Source organism: Falco rusticolus, chromosome 15 (assembly GCF_015220075.1).
Source record: "Falco rusticolus isolate bFalRus1 chromosome 15, bFalRus1.pri, whole genome shotgun sequence".
In the NCBI taxonomy this organism is placed as follows: domain Eukaryota; kingdom Metazoa; phylum Chordata; class Aves; order Falconiformes; family Falconidae; genus Falco; species Falco rusticolus.
In genome coordinates this window covers 3,061,862-3,078,694 of record NC_051201.1, presented here as the reverse complement: position 1 = coordinate 3,078,694, position 16,833 = coordinate 3,061,862, and the positions used below count along the sequence as shown (strand labels likewise).

Below are 16,833 nucleotides of genomic sequence, written 5' to 3'. Positions count from 1 at the left end.
TGTCGCTTTTAGACCACATTTTCACCCAGCCTTCTCATCCAAAAGTGCACCCTAGCTGCGTATTTTCCTTTGGTTTTCAGCCGTCGCCCTGTGAAAGGCGGCAGACGCAGGTTCGGAGAGGACGGAGGCAGGTCACTGGTGGGGGTTTCCAGTAACGGGGCCACATGAAAGGTGACAGCGGTCCCCGCTCCTGCGTGGCTGTGCGCTGAGCTTGGTGCTTTGCAATCTGGCTGGAGCTGCGATGAGGGAGGCAGGGAACGCTGCTCTTAAAAGATAGCCGGTAGGTGGGCTGGGGGTAACGGGCAACTCCTTGAGTGCTTCCAGGCAGCGCCGCACCGGCTGCAGCGTGGCAGCACTTTAGCTGGATGCGGGCAGGATCGGTGCCAGGCATGTCCCGGTCTGCGCAGCATCAGCCCATGAAGGCCAAGAGAAACAATGCAGCCCTTCCTAGAAATGCGCTCTGGAGCTTAAAAGATGGACCTAATTGAAAAAATGTATCAAGGCTGTACCAGGGGATAAAAGGGAAAGCTGAGCCGAGATTAACCTGGAGCTCAGCAAGCTGAGAAGTGCGGCAGCCGCGGCCAGGTCCCTAAGCCAATTCCCAGCCACGGCCTCCCAGCCGCCCGCTGAATCCATGCCCGGCAGGGAGGTGGTTTGCTCTGGATGCAGGTCTGGCAGGAGAGCCCAGCACGCTCTGGTTTTGTGCTTCAGGTATGTGCTCGCTTTCTGCTTTGCTCTCTACCCCCTGCCACAGCGGCTCCGGGCTCGCTGTTGGGTGTGCTGGGTGTTCTTCGGGGTGTTTTCTGCCTGCACGGTTCCTGCTGGTTGTTCGGTCTGCTGGTCCTGCCAAGAGCCTGTGCCTGGGGAATGCTGGAGCTGCTCCAGTTTCCCCAGAGCCTGCATCTTCAGCTGCTTCCTCGTGACATCCTCTTCCCTCCCCACACCTGGCATCCCCTCTGGGTATCGCTCGCCTGCCCTAGGTGGCTGCAGGGCTCTGGCAGGGACTTCCTTTTCCCCTCGCAGCACCTACTGCCTTGTTGCCACCTCCAGCTTCAGCAAGTCCCATGCACTGCCCCTGCAGCCCCCTTCTAGAGCCAGGCTGGGACCAGCCCTTTCCCCTGCTCGGGCCAGAAGAGACCTGGGACAGAAGAGGGGAGCAGGTGGCCTCGTTGCTCCAGCAGCACGGAGCCAGGGGGATGTGTCGCCTGCGTTAGCAAACCCTGGGACTCCGTGACCCAGAAAGCTGCTTCCCCTCCCTCCTTTCTGAAACAAACCCAGGTGGTGTCAGCAGGAGCAGCCCCGCGGTGAGCTCCCTGGGCTCTGGTCTGCCCGGCCCTCCAGCAAAAGCTTTTCTTGTGGTCAGTTTGCAAAACACATCCCTCTCCCTGCAGTTCCTCTGGTGTCTGGGAAGCCATGAGCTCACCCTGCCCTCCTCCTTCCAGGGCAGTTAGGAGGCTGCCCCCCATCCTCACCCCCTCCTCGGTGCTGCAGTCCCACCCACCCTCCTCTGCACCAGGGCAGGATGGGGCCGGTGGGTTGGGGAGCACTGAGCCTGGGGGCAGGAGCAGCCCCACTGCCTAAGGGCCACAGCCAGAACTGGAAACCGGTCAAGAACCACATCAGAGGACTGCCCAGCGTGGGTGCTTGGACTGGGGACAAGCCTGTCCCCAAAGAGTGGAGGTGGCTCCATACTGACCCACCGAGGAAGCTTTGTGAGCCCATCCTCTTCCTCCCCCTGGCCAGCTGGCTCTTGGCGTTTGGCCAGTTGTCCTGATGTGATGCTTGGCGATTCACAGCCCCAGCCCTGTGATGGGCATTGGGAGCTGCTGGGAGGGATGCAGATCAGAGGTGAAGCTGCGTGGGGGTCTCACAGTGCCCCTGGAGAGGGGGTGTCTGGCCCATTGGGCTGCTTCTGCACTTGGGACTGGGATCTGCCTAATGCTGGTCACCTGGTAGCGAGCGGGGCTCCGTGCCGGAGGGGCTCAGGGCCGTACCCAGCCACCTTGAGGTGGCCAACCCCCACCCTATGAGCCTGCCCAAGAGTGTCTTTGCTTCCCAGCCCGTGGGGAGGGCGGGAAGGGGTATGCGATGCTGTGTTTGTGCCTATCCGGTGTCACCGCACCAGCTGGAGCAGTGCTGCAGCCCGCAGAGCTAACCACAGTTATTTTAGCAGGCTGATGTTTATGTTTACCTCCCCTGCTGCAGCAAGCCATCACTTTCGGTCACACGCAGGTTTTGCAATAACTGCTGCTCCGGGCCAGGCTAATTCCATCCCTCCTGGGTTTGGGGCCGTTTGTTCTCCCCCAGCAGCAGCAAACAGGTAGTTCTGGAGGGAGCTATCAAAATAGGTAATGTGGAGGGGGGAATTTCTGCTGCTCAGACTGGATTTGTGCTGCAGCGTCAGGGCTGCTGGTGTGGGGTTCCTGGCCCCATGGGGTGCTGCGTGCGCTGAAGCTGGGATAGGATCTGAAGAGACTAGGCTCTGGGTTGAACTTTGTCCCTAGTCCTCTTGGGACTTTGCAGCTGAACGGGCAAAAAAACCACACGAACCAGTTACTTTGTTTTTCTGGTGCAAAGCTGGAGCCATGGGTGGCAAACATCTCTGCCCTTGCCTCTGCCCAGGGCTGGGGCTGCAGCTGGGGCTGGAGCCTGCCCCTCGTGCTGTCTGCCCAACCCTCGAGCTTGAAGCTTTGCAATAACCCAGTGATTTGATGAATTGGAGTCGTCAGATCAGGAAGGAAATCAGCCCGTTCCACATTTGTGATTTTTCGCTAAATGTGGCAGGACCAGGCCAGCAGAAACTGGAGCAAAACCACCCTTTTCCCCTCCCTGCTCCTCTTTATGCCCGTCCCAGCAGAGTTTGGTCTTGTGCGTGGGGCTCTGATCTTGTCAGAGACCTCCCAAGCTCCTGGGATCCGTTCGCTCCGATCTCCGGGTGAAGTTCAAAGCTTTCCCTTCGTTCCTGCCGGCAGCCGTGGGGTGTTTAATGTGCAACTGGCATTCCCTGCACGCTGGTGCCCTGGATGTGAACCACTGCTTTTCAGCTCTGTCTGAAAAGGAGCCGTCTCAGGGCCTCGCCTCTTAATTGTGGAGGAGGTGAACATGAAAAAGCCTCTGGCTGCTTTTAACGCAGGCAAAGGCGGCTGCTCCAGAGGTAGAGCCTTTGCCCGGGGAATCCTCACAGCAGGGTGGTACCCAACCAGGAGCTCTCACCCTGGGGACGGTGGGAAACGCTCTGCCTGGTGCTGTTCCCACTGCTGGGCTGCTTTTTGGGCTGGCAGGTCAGACGGGAAGGAGGAAAGACCCTTCCTGGAAGCTGGAGATGATGAAGATGCTCCCAGAGGCTGGAAGCATCACGCTCTCTAGACATTACAGCCTCAGGGATGCCGATGGGTTCTGTCAGAGCTGGGTGTAGGGGCGTCACAGCAAACTGATACTTGCCTTTCTAGGCATTTGGTAGCCCCTCCAATTGCTTGTAGGGATGCTTGGTGGTCCAGGGCTTCGGCTGCAGGCGAGGGGCACTGCTGCTCCTCTCTCTCAGCACCGGGCTGGGTTGTGCAGCAGGGTGAGAGTAAAGCAGCACTTCCTCATCACCCAAGGGCTTTGCTGGGCTTGGATGGGGCTGGAGGGGGGGGCTGGAGGGGAGGAGCCGGGACTCAGCTAACCTGATTAACCAGGTTAGAAATGAACCTTGCAAAATTCCAAGCCGTCTCGCTGCAACCTCCTCCCACCCTCCCAGGGCACGGCTGGTCCTGAGTGGGAGCCCCCCACCCAGCCTCACGGCCCCACTCCCCTCCTGCATCCAAGAGCAGCCAGGCGTGGTGGGGAGGTGGGATGCAACGGCCGGCATCGTGCCTCCGGCTCCCGGGACTGGGTAAGTGTCACCCCCTCGGAGCACCGCGGCCAGCTTTGGCCCCACTCTCCCTCCCCAGTGCACCCCCAGCCCCGCACGCCGGCTGAGCATCCCCCCTCCGCCGCAGCACAGATGCTGCTCTAGTGACGCTTGCGATGAGTGTCTGGGGGGTTTTGGAGCATGAACTCCTCAGGAATGCAAATACTTCTTGGCCTGGTGCTGGCTGGGGGGCAATTGAAGCCTCAGCAGCAGCCAAAAGGAATCCTGCTGAAACACCAGCAGCCAGGGGATTTCTCTACCCAGGCATCTCCCCCAGCACTGCCAGCAAGCAGTGCTGGTGTCTGGCCACAGGGCTAAGAACCAGCAGCGGTGGGGAGGGGTCTGCTGTGCCCTGCGAGGGCTTGGCCACAGGGGTCTGGTCCCAGAGGAGACCCCGTCCTGTGCCACGGGGCTGAGTGTCCCCAGCACAACCCTCCTCCAGCCCCGAGTGCCTGGGGTGGCTGGTGGTGTGAGCCACAGCAGGTGGCAAAACCCAGAGAGAATTTGCCTCAGAACAGGTTTCTTAATATTTGGGCGGCTGCCACAATAGCTGTAAAGGGGGAGTCCCGGGGAGGGGGGGGGGGGGGCTCTGCTCCCAGCCCTGGAACGGCTCTCCAGCCGTGGGGGTGTCATGGCTCAGGATGCATGTGGGGAGCTGATAAAAAAAAGCAGAATTAAAACCAGTAGTGCAAGTCCCCACTTCCCCTTGCTGGCTGCTGCCGGCCCACCTCAGAGCTGCTTGGAAAGACGAAGTAAAGCTGTGGTGGAGGTCAGGCAGAGGGAGCGGAGGACTTGGCTCTCTGCAGGCCCTGGAGCATGGAAGAGCCAAAATGAGTCGCTGCCCTCCATCCCAATAAGCTTTTCCCAGCAGCTGTGGACAGGAGGGATGCAGATTTCCCAGTAAAGGGGTTTTTGCCCAGGATAATTTTGAGCATCATAAAAAAAGTGGTGTCCCACAATGGGAGTCATCCACCCAAAAGCTCTCGGGGCATCAGTGATGCCCAAACGGAGTAGAACGGCTTGTTTCCCAGCAGCGCATCCCCAACTGCCACCAGCTGCTCCGGCTGAGCCCCAAGGGATGCAGCCCCGGGTGCAATGCTGCAGCCGAGCATCCCTCGATTTCCTGCGTGTGGGCTTGGGGATTTCTCTGCAAGCACCGGTTGCCTTCAAAAATAACAGCCTGATTCATCCTGCTCATGACCTTATCTCCTGCAAGTATTTGCAGCACTGACCGAAGCAGCAGAGAAGGCAGGATGGGACCCTGCAGCTGACCAGGTTCCTTCTCTGCCCTCCGAAAAAGTTCCTCCCAAAACTTGGCGGCTGAGATTGAGTCACTAAAAAGACATGACATCACTGGCGGTTTTTGCTACCGAGCAGCTCTGCTTCCTGTTATGCCCAGACGCCCATAGAGAGACATATATATATACATGCGTGCATAGGTGCGTGCTTTTAGCCAGCGATCAAGTTCGCTCTCCTTCCTCCCAGCGTCGCTTCCCTCAACCCTTGCCTCTCTTTTGTAGTGCCAGCAGCGAGGACCAGCGGTGAGGCTGGAGAGCTGGGTCCTGCTAAGAGGATGAAAATATGGGGCTCAAGTTATCCTGCCTGAAAGGTAGGTTTGGGTGGGTGTCGGGGGTCTCTCCTGTTTCATGGAGGCATCTGGGGAGTGGTTGTACATGGAGGAGCTTTAGGTGTTTCTGCCATGGGCAGGACTGATGTGGTTTGGCATCCTGGTGGCTTTTAAACAAGTCCTACAGGTGACCTATTGCTCATGCATCACCCCAAAGCTCATTTCTCCGTCCCCTACCCCGGCCCCATAAAAACATAAGGGTCCTATCCTGCATCCTTTGCTCTGGAGAATCCTTGGGCTGATAGCATCCCTTAAGGAATCAGGTGGGGTTTCCTCAGAGGTGGAAAAGAGACAGCATGGATGTGATGCTCAGGATATGGATGGGATGCTTGGGGTGGGGTACCCCAGCTCCTGGCCTCTGGGCTGGCCCAAACATCCTTCATTGCTCCACTCTCCCCAGGGATATTCCAACCCAGGCACTTTCTACCCTGCTGCTTTCCCCCCAACTTTAATTTTCTTAATGGGGTTAGGCTGGGGATGGCGGCAGTGATGTCTGCAGAGAGAGGAAAGCGGGAGCTTTTAATGCTCCTGGCCTCGCTGCACTGGGTGAGCAGGGCAAAGGCTGGATATCGCATCTCCCATTAGCTCTGCGTCCCAGCGCTGACCCCTGAGCAGCTCGTATTAATCATCCTTGGGATCATTAAGGATGGCAGCTAATGAGCATCCCTCTCTGAGATGCAGAGCTGCCTCCTCCCTGGCTTTTCCCAAGCCCAAACCCTAAGTGAGGTGCTGGCTGGGAATGGCTTTGGATGCGTCATCAAAAAAGAGATCTGTGCCCCCTCCCTGTGTCAGTGATGCTGTGGGTGGGGCTGGTGGTGTGGGGTCTGGGGGATCTGGGGGTCCCACAGAACCCCCCAGCCCAACATGGTGTGACTGAAGAGGGGAAACTGAGGCAGCCAGGGTGTCCCTGTCCTGCCCCAAATCCCCAAATCCAGAACAGAGCCCCAGAATCCCCCACCCCCCTGCCTCCAGACCCCTCTGACGAGCTTGGAGTCTCCAATAGAATAAAAGGTGCCCCCCCCTTTTCCAGCTCCCTTACATAAGGCAGGGCTTTATCCTTAATTAAAAAGAGATTAAAAATATCAGTGTCTGTCCCCTCCGGGCATTTTCCTGCTTGGGAAGAGCTGAAACCTCCCTGGCTGCCGCCTGCGCCACGCGGGGCTTTTCTTCTGATTAAAAAAGCAGATTAAAGCGATCTGCTCCCCGGGGGGACGGGCAGGCGGTTGGGGGGTGGGGGGCTGCGGTATCCACCTCTATTGGACACCCCAAAATCCAGGGTGGAGAGGAGGTGCGAGGCTGCACCTGGCTGCTGGGTGTGTGTGTCTGTGTCTGTGTGTGTGTCTCTGTGTGTGTGTGTCTGTCTGTCTGTAGATTCTCTAGCGGCTTGTAAGGGGTTGAGCCGGACATGGAGGAGGGCAGGGAGGTAGGCGATGCTGCAGCCCCACACCTGATCTTCTCCTCCACCCCCTCTCCCCTTGGTGCCCCCTCTTTCTGCAGGCTTGAAGACATGCGTGAGCAGCGGGAACGGCAGTGACAGGAGCCCAGCGGCATCCCCGGGCGAGAAGCATCTGCATGTGCCCTCCATCATTGTCACGCCACCCACGCCCACGGGGACCATGCTGTCCCGCGAGGCCCGGCAGGCGGGGGGACCACCGCCCTGCAGCCAGTGCTGAGCACCCACCGGGCTGTGGGGGATGCCAGCCGGGCAGGATTTGTCCCTGCTTCGCTGGGATGGAGCCACAGCTGCCAGGAGGCGAATTGGGCAGATCCAGCAACCCAGGGCTGGCTGGGCACCCACCATACGGGTGGGTTTGGACACCAGTGACTGCTTTTTCTCTTTTTTGCTCAAATGACTGGGGAGGGGGCAGCACCCAGCGGCTCCTCCCCAGTGAATAAACCCCCCTGGGGCTCTGCACCCTTTGATTTGGCACCCGCCGCCTCCCTCGGGCTGTGCCAGCAGAGTGGTGGGTGGGTGTCCCCCTCAGTCCCCCCCATCACCACCACGCTGAAGCTGCCCTCGTGCTGACGGGTGGCCAAAAGCGGGGTGCAGCCCGCCAGCCCCCACCTGGCCACCCAGATAGAAGGAACCAGTTGCAAACAGCACCAGAAAAATGAACTTGGTGTCGCCGTCGCCAGCAAGCCGGCCTCATGGCCCCGCCGGATCGGCCGCATCCCGGGGAGGGAGCCGGAGGCGATGCTTCCCGGGGAACGGCGGCACCAGGAGCCGGCGGGAGAGGCGGGAGTGTGAAAGCAGATGGAAATTTAATTTTTTAATGACAGCAGCAGATGGCAAAAGACATGCAAGTGGAGTCGCAGTGTGGTGGAACCATTTATAGAGCGCCCGGCAGAGCTGCGGCACGTGCTGGCGGCACCACGGGGGCTGTGTGGCTAACGGATGGGGGGACAGGGTACCCTCCTCCTGCAGACCCCATGGGAGGTGGTCAGAGGGTCCCCGAGGCTTGGCCCCCCTACTCAGGTCCAGGGACAGCCCTAGGACAATCCTCACCCCAAGGATGGGGGTAACTCCCATGGGTGCCCTGGGGCTGAGCCCAAGGTGGCTGGCGGGGGGGGGGGGGGGGGCGCTGGGGAGAGCTGGCATCACCTGGGGGGGGTCTGTTTCCATGGTGACCTGCAAGGCAGGCTGCAGCCCCCCTGAATCACCCGGGGCAGCTGGCGCTGGTGGCTTCAGCCGCTTGGCTGGGCTGGATGTGAGCAGGTGGAGAGAGGGAGGGAAGAATGAAGTGATGGAGGGAGAGAGGGAGGGAGGGATGAAGGGATAGAGGGAGGGATGGAGGGACTGAGGGAGGGATAGAGAGAGGAAGGGATGGAGGGAAAGAGGGAGGGAGAGAGAGATGAAGGGAAGGAGGGATGGATGGGGGGATGGATGGAGGGAGGTAGGTATGAAATTAAATGATGGAGGGAGGGAGGGAGGATGTGGCACATGGACAAACAGTAAGAGGAGGGCTGATTGCTGCTCTAAAGCATGGATGAGCGGATGGAGAATGAGTGGAGGCCTAGATGGGTGGGTGGGTGACTAGATCGGTGAGTGGAGGGATGGAGGCATTGGTGGGTGGATAAGGGCATGGGTGAGGGATGGACGAGTGGATGAGTGGGTGGGCTGATGAGTGGAGGGAAAGGACGGTGGGTGATGGCAGGCCCCTGAACTTGGCTGGCTGCCCAGGGACATGTGCGCAGGCGTGAGGATGCTCAGGCAGGGCGGGGGGGGCACCCCGGGCCCCGGGGACACGCACCCACGGTGGAGGGAGCCCCACGCGAGTCCCCGCGGGGCGCTGCCGCTCCCGGCCGCCAGGGGGCGCCAGCGGCGGGTGCGGCGCACATGCGCAGAGGGTGAAGGGATGGGAGGGGGCGCTTTTGCCCCCGCGGCGCCCCGGCAACAAGTGCGGAGCGCTGATTGGCCGAGAGCCCCCCGGGGCGCACTGGGATTGGTCCCTCTGCGGCTGACCCAGACCTCCCCCAGCAGGGCCCGGCCGCGGGGCCGGAGACGGAGCGCGGCGCGAGTAGAACAGCCAATCAGAAAGGGGTGCGCAATGATGACCAATGGCCGACCAGCGTCGTTCGCGAAAAACCAATCAGCGTACTCCGAGCTGCTCCAGGCCCCGCCCCACGCGGAGACCGCCAAAACGGCGGGAGGCGGGCCGCTGTGGGCGGGTCCTCTTCGCGGCCCAGCCAATCGCGAGGGCGGGCGCACGGCGGCGCCGGGCTCGTTTGGGGCCGGTTCGGGGCCGACCCAGGCTCCCCGGTCGCGGCCGCCATGGAGCCGGCCGAGGTGGAGTTCCTGGCCGAGAAGGAGCTGGTGACGATCGTGCCCAACTTCAGCCTCGACCGGATCCATCTCATCGGGGTCGGCGGGGCCGGGGGGTGGGGACAGGCCTGGGGGAGGATCCCGGGGACAGAGGCTTAGGGGGAGCATGGGGGCAGACCTCAGGGCCTGGGGACAGGGGCCTGGGGACAGGGCGTGGGGGGGCTTGGGGACAGGGCGGGGGGGGGGGGCTTGGGGACAGGGCCCGGCTGGGACTGGGGGTAGGGACTTGGGGGACAGGGCCTGGAGGGCAGGGCCGGGGCGGGGGCTGGGGACGGGGACTTGGGGGATAGAGCTCAGGGAGATTGAGATCAGGGTCTGTGGGGGTTTATGGACAGGCCTTGGGGGCAGGAGGGATTAGGTGTGGGGGATTGGGCCGAGGGGATTGGGATTGAGGGACCGGAGCTGGGGTCATCAGGGGACAGGGGCTGTGGGGATTGGGGGCAGGTAATAGGGGATGTGGGGCATGGGGAAGGAGCTGGAGGGATTGGGGGTCAGGTGTGATGGGGATGGAGGGATTAAAGGGGGACAGGGGCAGCGATGGGGCGGAGGGGGGAAGCAGGTTGGGACAGGAGGCAGGGCAGCCCCCCGGTGGTTTGGGAGGGGGCAGTGCTGTCCCCCACATCTCCGGTGCTTTTGCAGTGGGTGGCGCAGCCCCTGGCACCTGGGCCTTGGCTGGGGGCTGGCAGGGGTGACCGGCTGCCCTGAGTGCTGAGCCACCAGCCGAGGGGGGTCTGGATCTGGTGTTGGTGTTGGTGTCCACATGAAATGTGCTGGTGGTGCATGCTGTGCTCACTGCCACCCGCCTCTGAAAACACCTCAGTCTGAGCCCAGGGGGTTGCATTTCCAAGACAGATGTAATTTCTGACTATAACTTCTGTGAAATGCTTTGAAATAGAAAATGCACTGGAAACGTTAGTTATTACTTCTCAAGGGAGAGGAGGAAAAGTCTGAGAGCAAGAATTATGGGAAGCGAGAGGAGCAAATTCAGAAGCTATTTGACTCGGGCTTTCAGAATCCTCTGGAAACCTATGCTCTCTAGAGATGGCCAAGGCCAAATTAGCAGACAAATTCTGCAGTGTCCAAGCCCTCACTGCTGCCTTACTTTCATCTTCAATTCATCTTCCAGGGAGATCTGGGTCCTTTCAATCCTGGCTTGCCGGTGGAAGTGCCTGTCTGGTTGGCCATTAATCTGAAGCAGAGGCAGAAGTGTCGGCTCATTCCTCCAGAATGGATGGATGTTGGTAAGGATGGTGGCTTCAGCCCTGGGCTTCAGTTGGTGCAGCAGAAACATGAAGTTAACAAAAAATCTCTGGTTTTCAGCATTAGCAGGAAGCTTAATTCGACAAACACAAGGTAACTCTGAGAGAAGGATCTAATGTTCCACCACTGGAGTGCTTTATATTTACAGGAGATGTAATCTTTCCAGTTAAGTCAGGTATTTAACTTCTGTTCCTCTGATGAGGAGGAAGAACAAGGGTTAGATTGAATCCCCAGCCCTGACGCTCATCTCCAGCAGTAGTCACTGGTTTTCTGAGCAGCACTTGCATCTCTCGCAAGACTTGCTCAGAAAGAGCTCTGGGGACCTTGGATGACACTCTGTGAGGAGGGAAACCTTGGAGAGCATATATGTATGTTAATCACCAGTTCATTCACTCCATGAAATAATTTTCCTCAAGGGCATTGGAAATGGGAAGTCGTCTCACTCTCTAAAAAGTGAGAATCGTGGCACCCTCCCTTTTGTCATCTCGAGGGAAGCTGGGAAAGAGAAGGTAAACGGTGGAGCTGCAGTAAGAGGGAAGGTGCACCAAGCAGTCCTGCTTTATTCATTCAAGGGCACAAACACTGATTAGAGCAAGTGCTTTGTTGGTGAATGGAACATCTCCCAACAGGTGATGAGTTTGGGGGTCAAACTGGTGTGGATCCAGCCTCCCAGCATGGTGTGCTGTGTGGCTTCAATGTCCCTGTTAGCATCCTTGTGTGCTTTGTTACAGAAGCCTTTTACTGTCTGCATGTTGGTTCCAGCTTGAACACAGAGTCGGTCCTACAGAAACAGCACGTGGGTTTTCCTGGGGGCTAAAAATGTGCCTAGGGCATTCAAAGTCTGGCAATGCCTGACCATTCCTGGTTGTATTTTAGAAAAACTGGAGGAAATCCGGGACCAGGAACGTAAAGAGGACACCTTCACTCCGATGCCCAGTCCTTATTATATGGAACTCACAAAGCTGCTGTTAAACTAGTAAGTAGGAAATGTATTGTAACAGTTTCCGCCCGAGTACATACTGGCATAGACAATTTTTCAAGCTTTCGTTGGCAGCAAACCCAGAGGGCGGTGGGAAAGTGAGAGTTAATGGAGGTTTATTTCACAGCGTGCCAAGATCTCATTGCAGCAGTTTTCTCATGGTAACTTTGCATTTCAGTAACTTGGGGATTGCTTGTTCTGTGGCCTGATAATTGGGGCTGTGCCGCTTTATTGAGCGGCAGCTAAGCGTAGAGGCCTTGAGGATCGGCAACACGTTCCATGCCTGCAATCTGTTCAGCAGCCTGAACCCTCCAGGCTTCTTCCTTGGCTCTCCTTCAGGAGGAAAGCTCCTCTTTCCTCGGCCTGAGAAGCAGGAGACCGGGGATATTCCGAGTCTGAACTCCTGCCTGCTGAGGCATTTCACTTGTAAAATGTGCTGGCTGGTATTTTTCCTAGTGCAGGCTCTTCTGACTTTAAGCCCTCTATTACGGCGGGGTGGTCATTTAAGCACTGGCTTTTCCTCTGGAGATGACGCTCTTGGCGTGCGGCTCCTTCCCTCACGCTAGAATAACCCTGACAGCTCTGTCCATGTGAATTGATCTGATCTCTCGAGGTCCTTATGGCAGCGCTGAATTGCCTTAATGGGAGGATGTGGCACAGCTCGTACAGTCCTTTCAACTTAATACTCTGATAGAGCCACGAGAGCACAGAGCCGGGGCTCTAATCGCAGCCGAGTCCTTTCAATTCCCTGGCTGCCTGTGAGTTTGGCCGGGTTATTGGCCCTCCGTGTACCTCGTACCAGCTGGGCAATTAAAGAGCAGAAGGATTCTAGTGAGAACCAGATGCTGCATCAGAGCTGAGCATTCCTGGGTAAATAAACTATCCCAGAAATCCCAGCAGCAGAAGTACCAGGCTGGATTTTAATGTTGAGTTGCAGGTTTTTTTCTCTATAGCAAACTGTTCTGCTTATGCCTCGGAGGGCTGAAGAACTGCCAACATTACTTACACCGGTGACATAACGTACGAGTCCCTCACAGCCTGTTCTGATCCTCTCCTCCTCCAGTGCCTCAGACAACATCCCCAAAGCCGATGAGATTCGAACACTGGTGAAGGATACCTGGGACACCCGGGTGGCCAAGCTGCGGCTGTCTGCGGACAGCTTCGTCAGGCAGCAGGAAGCTCACGCCAAGGTGCGGCGGGGACGCGCGGGGCGAGGTTTGCCAGCTCCGTGCTGGGAGGATTCCAGATGCCGTGCGATTGTGTGGGCTTGTGACTGATGAGAGCTGCTCGTGAAAATGCTGGTTGGGGCATGTTTTTCCTGGGTTGTGGGTATGTCAGTTGGGATCTAAAGCCATATGCTGAAACCTTGCTTTATGGGCTGGTTGCAGCTCCCCGTGCCTTATGGAAATAGCGCTCTTGTTGCTCGTGTGCTTCTCTTGACTGGGGGTGGCAGCTGGGCCAGTCCCTTGGGGTGTCACCGAAGGAAAAGTGCGGGCTGCAGAGCTGCTTTCAGAGTTCCTTGTCCTCCACTGCAACAGGGCTGTTTCCCCACATTCTGTTATTTTCTCTTTTAGCTAGATAACTTAACCTTGATGGAGATCAACACAACCGGGACTTTCCTTACTCAAGCCTTAGATCACATGTACAAGCTCCGGACTAACCTTCAGCCTGGTGAGAGTGCTCAGTCCCAGGATTTCTGAGGTACTAGCCAGGCCGGCCCCCAAACCTCTGAGGAGAGGGCAGTGGAAAGGAGCAGGCTCCCTCCTCACCTCCATCTGGCCAGCTTCCACCTCCCTGCGCAGATCTCCTGAAGCCACCCAAGCCTGCAGCCCCTCCTCGGCACACGGGCTGTGGTTCCCTTTCGGTGTGTGTGCAGGCAGGGGAGGGAGCAGGCGGCTGGGAACCGCTCCAGAGCTGCCAGTGGCCCAGGAGCATCCCTGTACGGCAGCTCCTATGTGCTCCCTCTTTGCAGAGGTGGGCCTCTCTCTTGGATTCGGAGATCTGCTTGCTGCAGGTGGTGGCTTGCCAGCACTAGGCTGCTGTCTAATGATGTCAGGCAAATCTCTCCACCCTGGAGAGTGTGGGTGTACTTCATAGAGGGAACTTCTGAGGGCAGCACAGGCCACACACTGGCTTGAAAGCAATAAATTTCTAGGCGGTGCTTCGCCATGAATTTTCTCAGAGCCTTGAAAAGGGGGAAGATGTGCTGGCAATGAGAGGTGTCTGCTACTCTGCTGGGGAGATCAGCTGGGAAGCAGATCCATCTGCTCTTTGGAGAAGGACAAAAGGAAATTATTTTCCCTCTCCAAAGCCAGGCTGTCTTGTAATATCATATGTCTGACTTTTTTTTTTTTTTTTTTAAATATTTAAATCTGAAACTGTGTGTATAAAAAATAAAGTAGTTTTTTTAAAATTGCAGCTGAGTGAATGGCATCAAATTAGTCACCCTGTTCTGTCGCACGCTGTGCATCAAGCATACGTGGGTTAAACAATGCTTGGAAAAACCCGCAGCTCTCCTCCTTTGGCTCCAGCCCCGTTCTCCTGCGGCAGACCGACAGGCAAGGGCAGGATCCTCGCCGGCGTCGGGCTGCGTTGATGGCAGACGTAATTATTACGGGCGAGGGGGAAATGCCGGCTCAAACCCAACGGCGGCAAGCCGCGAGCGGTGCCCTTCCCCGAGCATCTGGGCCAGCCTCCGTGCAGCTCCTGCCTGCCATCTGTGCCCTGCCTGCCTCGCTGCTTCCCTCAGCACTGCCTGCAGCGGCCAGGGCTGCGACCAAAGGGCTCTGACAAGGTGGCAGTGGCAGGAGCTGCTCGCGGTGAGGCTGGGGGATGCTTGGAGCAGGGCTGACTTCCCATCGCCAGTGGGGGAGAAAGAATCCTTTGCCGTCATTGTGGAAGAGTTTATTTTTTTTGGATGTTTTCAGAAATTACAGCAATATATTCATAAATACCTAATTACTACATTCAACAAATAATATATTACATTACAATTAATTCAAACAAGTACACTTAGAACATGTTTAGGGTTTGGGTTTTTTTTTTTTTTTTCTCCTTTTTGGGTTTTTTGTTTTGTTTTGTTTTCTTTCACAGCATCTAAACTGCCCCCAGCAGGCTCTGCCTTCCTTCCCCTCCTCGCAGCCCTCCCAGGCTCTGGCGCAGCTGCTCCAGCAATTCTGCATGGGGTACGTACAGACACAACTGCTTGCCATGGCCTCGGGGGGAATAATGCTGAGAAATTGGTCCAAAAAACATGATTATGGGCTGGTGAGGGGGGAAAGTCTCAGCACAGGAGCTGCTACGAAGCAAGGCTACATCCCAGCCAGGCTCCTACCCGCAGCCTCATCACGGCACGGTGGCGGCAAGGGATAAATTGCCGCTGATTTTCTAGCCCTGGCTTCTTCCCCCCCCCGCCCCCAACCCCAGCACACGGGAAGGGAAAAAGCGAGACGAGCAGCAAGCATATTTTGCCGTGTTAAAATTCATTGTGAAGCCTGGAGTTGGCAGCGGCTAGGCCAGAGGCTGGCGATGCAATTGGGGATTTAAAAAAGATTAAACTAATTTCTGTCACAAGGGCATTTTGCTTTTTAATCTTGCACAGCTTTTTTTTTGGTGAAGCCAATGGGAGACTGGGGAGCTGGTGGGGGGGGGGGGGGGGTGTTAATGCTTTCTTTGAGAGTGCAACAAGGGAATTTAAAGCAGAAAGCAGAGGTCACCTTTTCCCATAGACGTGAGCTTGTCTTGTGGTGAATTAAAAAAAAATAATAAATAATTGTAAAAATAATAATAACAAAAAAATACAAAACCTCCCTGGGGAGTTGGGGCACACAATGATTACAAAGTGGCTAAAAATGGCACCTTGTGGCACCAAGCCTGAACCTGCCACCCTGGCCCGGCGCTGCCATCGTGCTTCACTGCGGCACTGCCGGCAGCGAGCCTCAGGCAGCCCCTGCCCACCGGCGGGCACCGGGATGGGCAGGGAGAGCTTGACCTGGCTTGGCCCTGTGGTGCCACCAACCCCAACCCCACGGGCAAAGCCCGGCTACCCCTGCCCCAACTGCCTTAGCACCACTCTGATTGTCTTGGTGTTTTGGGGGGGACATGACAAGGACCCCCCAGCGCCACCCATCCCCAAACCCTCCAGCCCTCTCGGCGCAATTGCGTTGTATTTTTAATTTGGCAGATGGGAGCCCACACAAGGCTGAGAAACCACCCGGCACTGTGACACCCACAGCTGCCCAGATGGGCCAGAAAAAGGTCCAGAAACAAAAAAACCAAAAAGGGTAAAAAAAAAAACCAAACCAAACCCAAACCCCAGGAGGAGGAGGGTGGTGGAAGGGCTCAGCTCCAGGTTCCCAAGGGGCTGGTGGTAGGACAGCACCTGCCCCACTGGAAAAGGGGATTTATTTTCCCTGTTTTAAAATTCTTCTAAAACAATATCTTTTCTGTCCTGACCAGCAGCAGTACAAACACTAAAAGCAACTTAATCCTTTTGCCAAAAAAAAGAAAATAAGAGGGAGGCAGAAGGGGGGGGGGGGGAAGGGGAAAAAAAAAAGCAAAAAAAAAAGCAGAAACATATTAAAAAAAAGGCAAGCTTTTTATAACAATAATTAAAGTAATAAAAACATACAAAACTTTTCCTTTTTTTAATATATATACACAATACAAGGCTGAAGCACCTTTTTTTTTTTTTACTTTTAAATTGCAAAACCAGGGTGAATGGCTCTGACAAGGTACCCCCACTGGGGCCCACCACCAGCGCGTCTCTGCCCCTTACCCCCAAACAGGAACAAAAAGGTACCTTCAACCAGTTTATTGACTTTATTGTTTTATAGCGAAGTGCATTTCCAGTGGAAAGCCCCGGGGGGTGGAGGGAAGGCTCCCAGTGCCATGGCAGGGGGGCTCGGCCGCTGCTGGCCAGCCATCCTGCACCCAGCCCCACAGGGCTCCTCCGGCTTTAGTGTTGGTGGAGTCTTTAATTGTAATTAAAAAAACCAAAACAAAAAAAAAAAACCAACCCCCCCCCCAAAAATAATAAAAAAAATAAACCCAACAAAAAATGAGCATTATAAAGTGTGGGTGGGTGGAGGGGGGCCGCAGCACCCTGCCCCCGGGAGGAGAGCCTGAGCCGGGCTGGCGGTTGCTTGCAGAGGGCCAGCAGCCAGTGGGGGGTGGGAGGGGATGGGATGGGGGCTGCTCGCCGGTCAGGTGGGCTCCCCTCCCGGCTCCCGTGCTCCTTTGCTTCATGCATG

General features: G+C 56.9%; 1 protein-coding gene and 1 long non-coding RNA gene across 2 annotated transcripts; both read left to right on the top strand.

Moving 5' to 3' along the window:
- Positions 1–2,480: 2,480 nt before the first annotated feature.
- On the top strand, positions 2,481–7,823 carry LOC119157818. Its single transcript, XR_005107677.1, has 3 exons — positions 2,481–3,874; positions 5,413–5,501; positions 7,017–7,823. It is a non-coding gene; the product is annotated as an uncharacterized LOC119157818 (long non-coding RNA).
- Positions 7,824–9,211: 1,388 nt separating this feature from the next.
- On the top strand, positions 9,212–16,600 carry GINS2 (GINS complex subunit 2). Its single transcript, XM_037409114.1, has 6 exons — positions 9,212–9,381; positions 10,469–10,583; positions 11,479–11,578; positions 12,645–12,771; positions 13,156–14,766; positions 16,296–16,600. The coding sequence occupies exons 1-5, from the start codon at positions 9,292–9,294 to the stop codon at positions 13,279–13,281; spliced, it is 558 nt and encodes a 185-aa protein (XP_037265011.1). The 5' UTR covers positions 9,212–9,291; the 3' UTR covers positions 13,282–14,766; positions 16,296–16,600.
- The last annotated feature ends 233 nt before the right edge of the window (positions 16,601–16,833 follow it).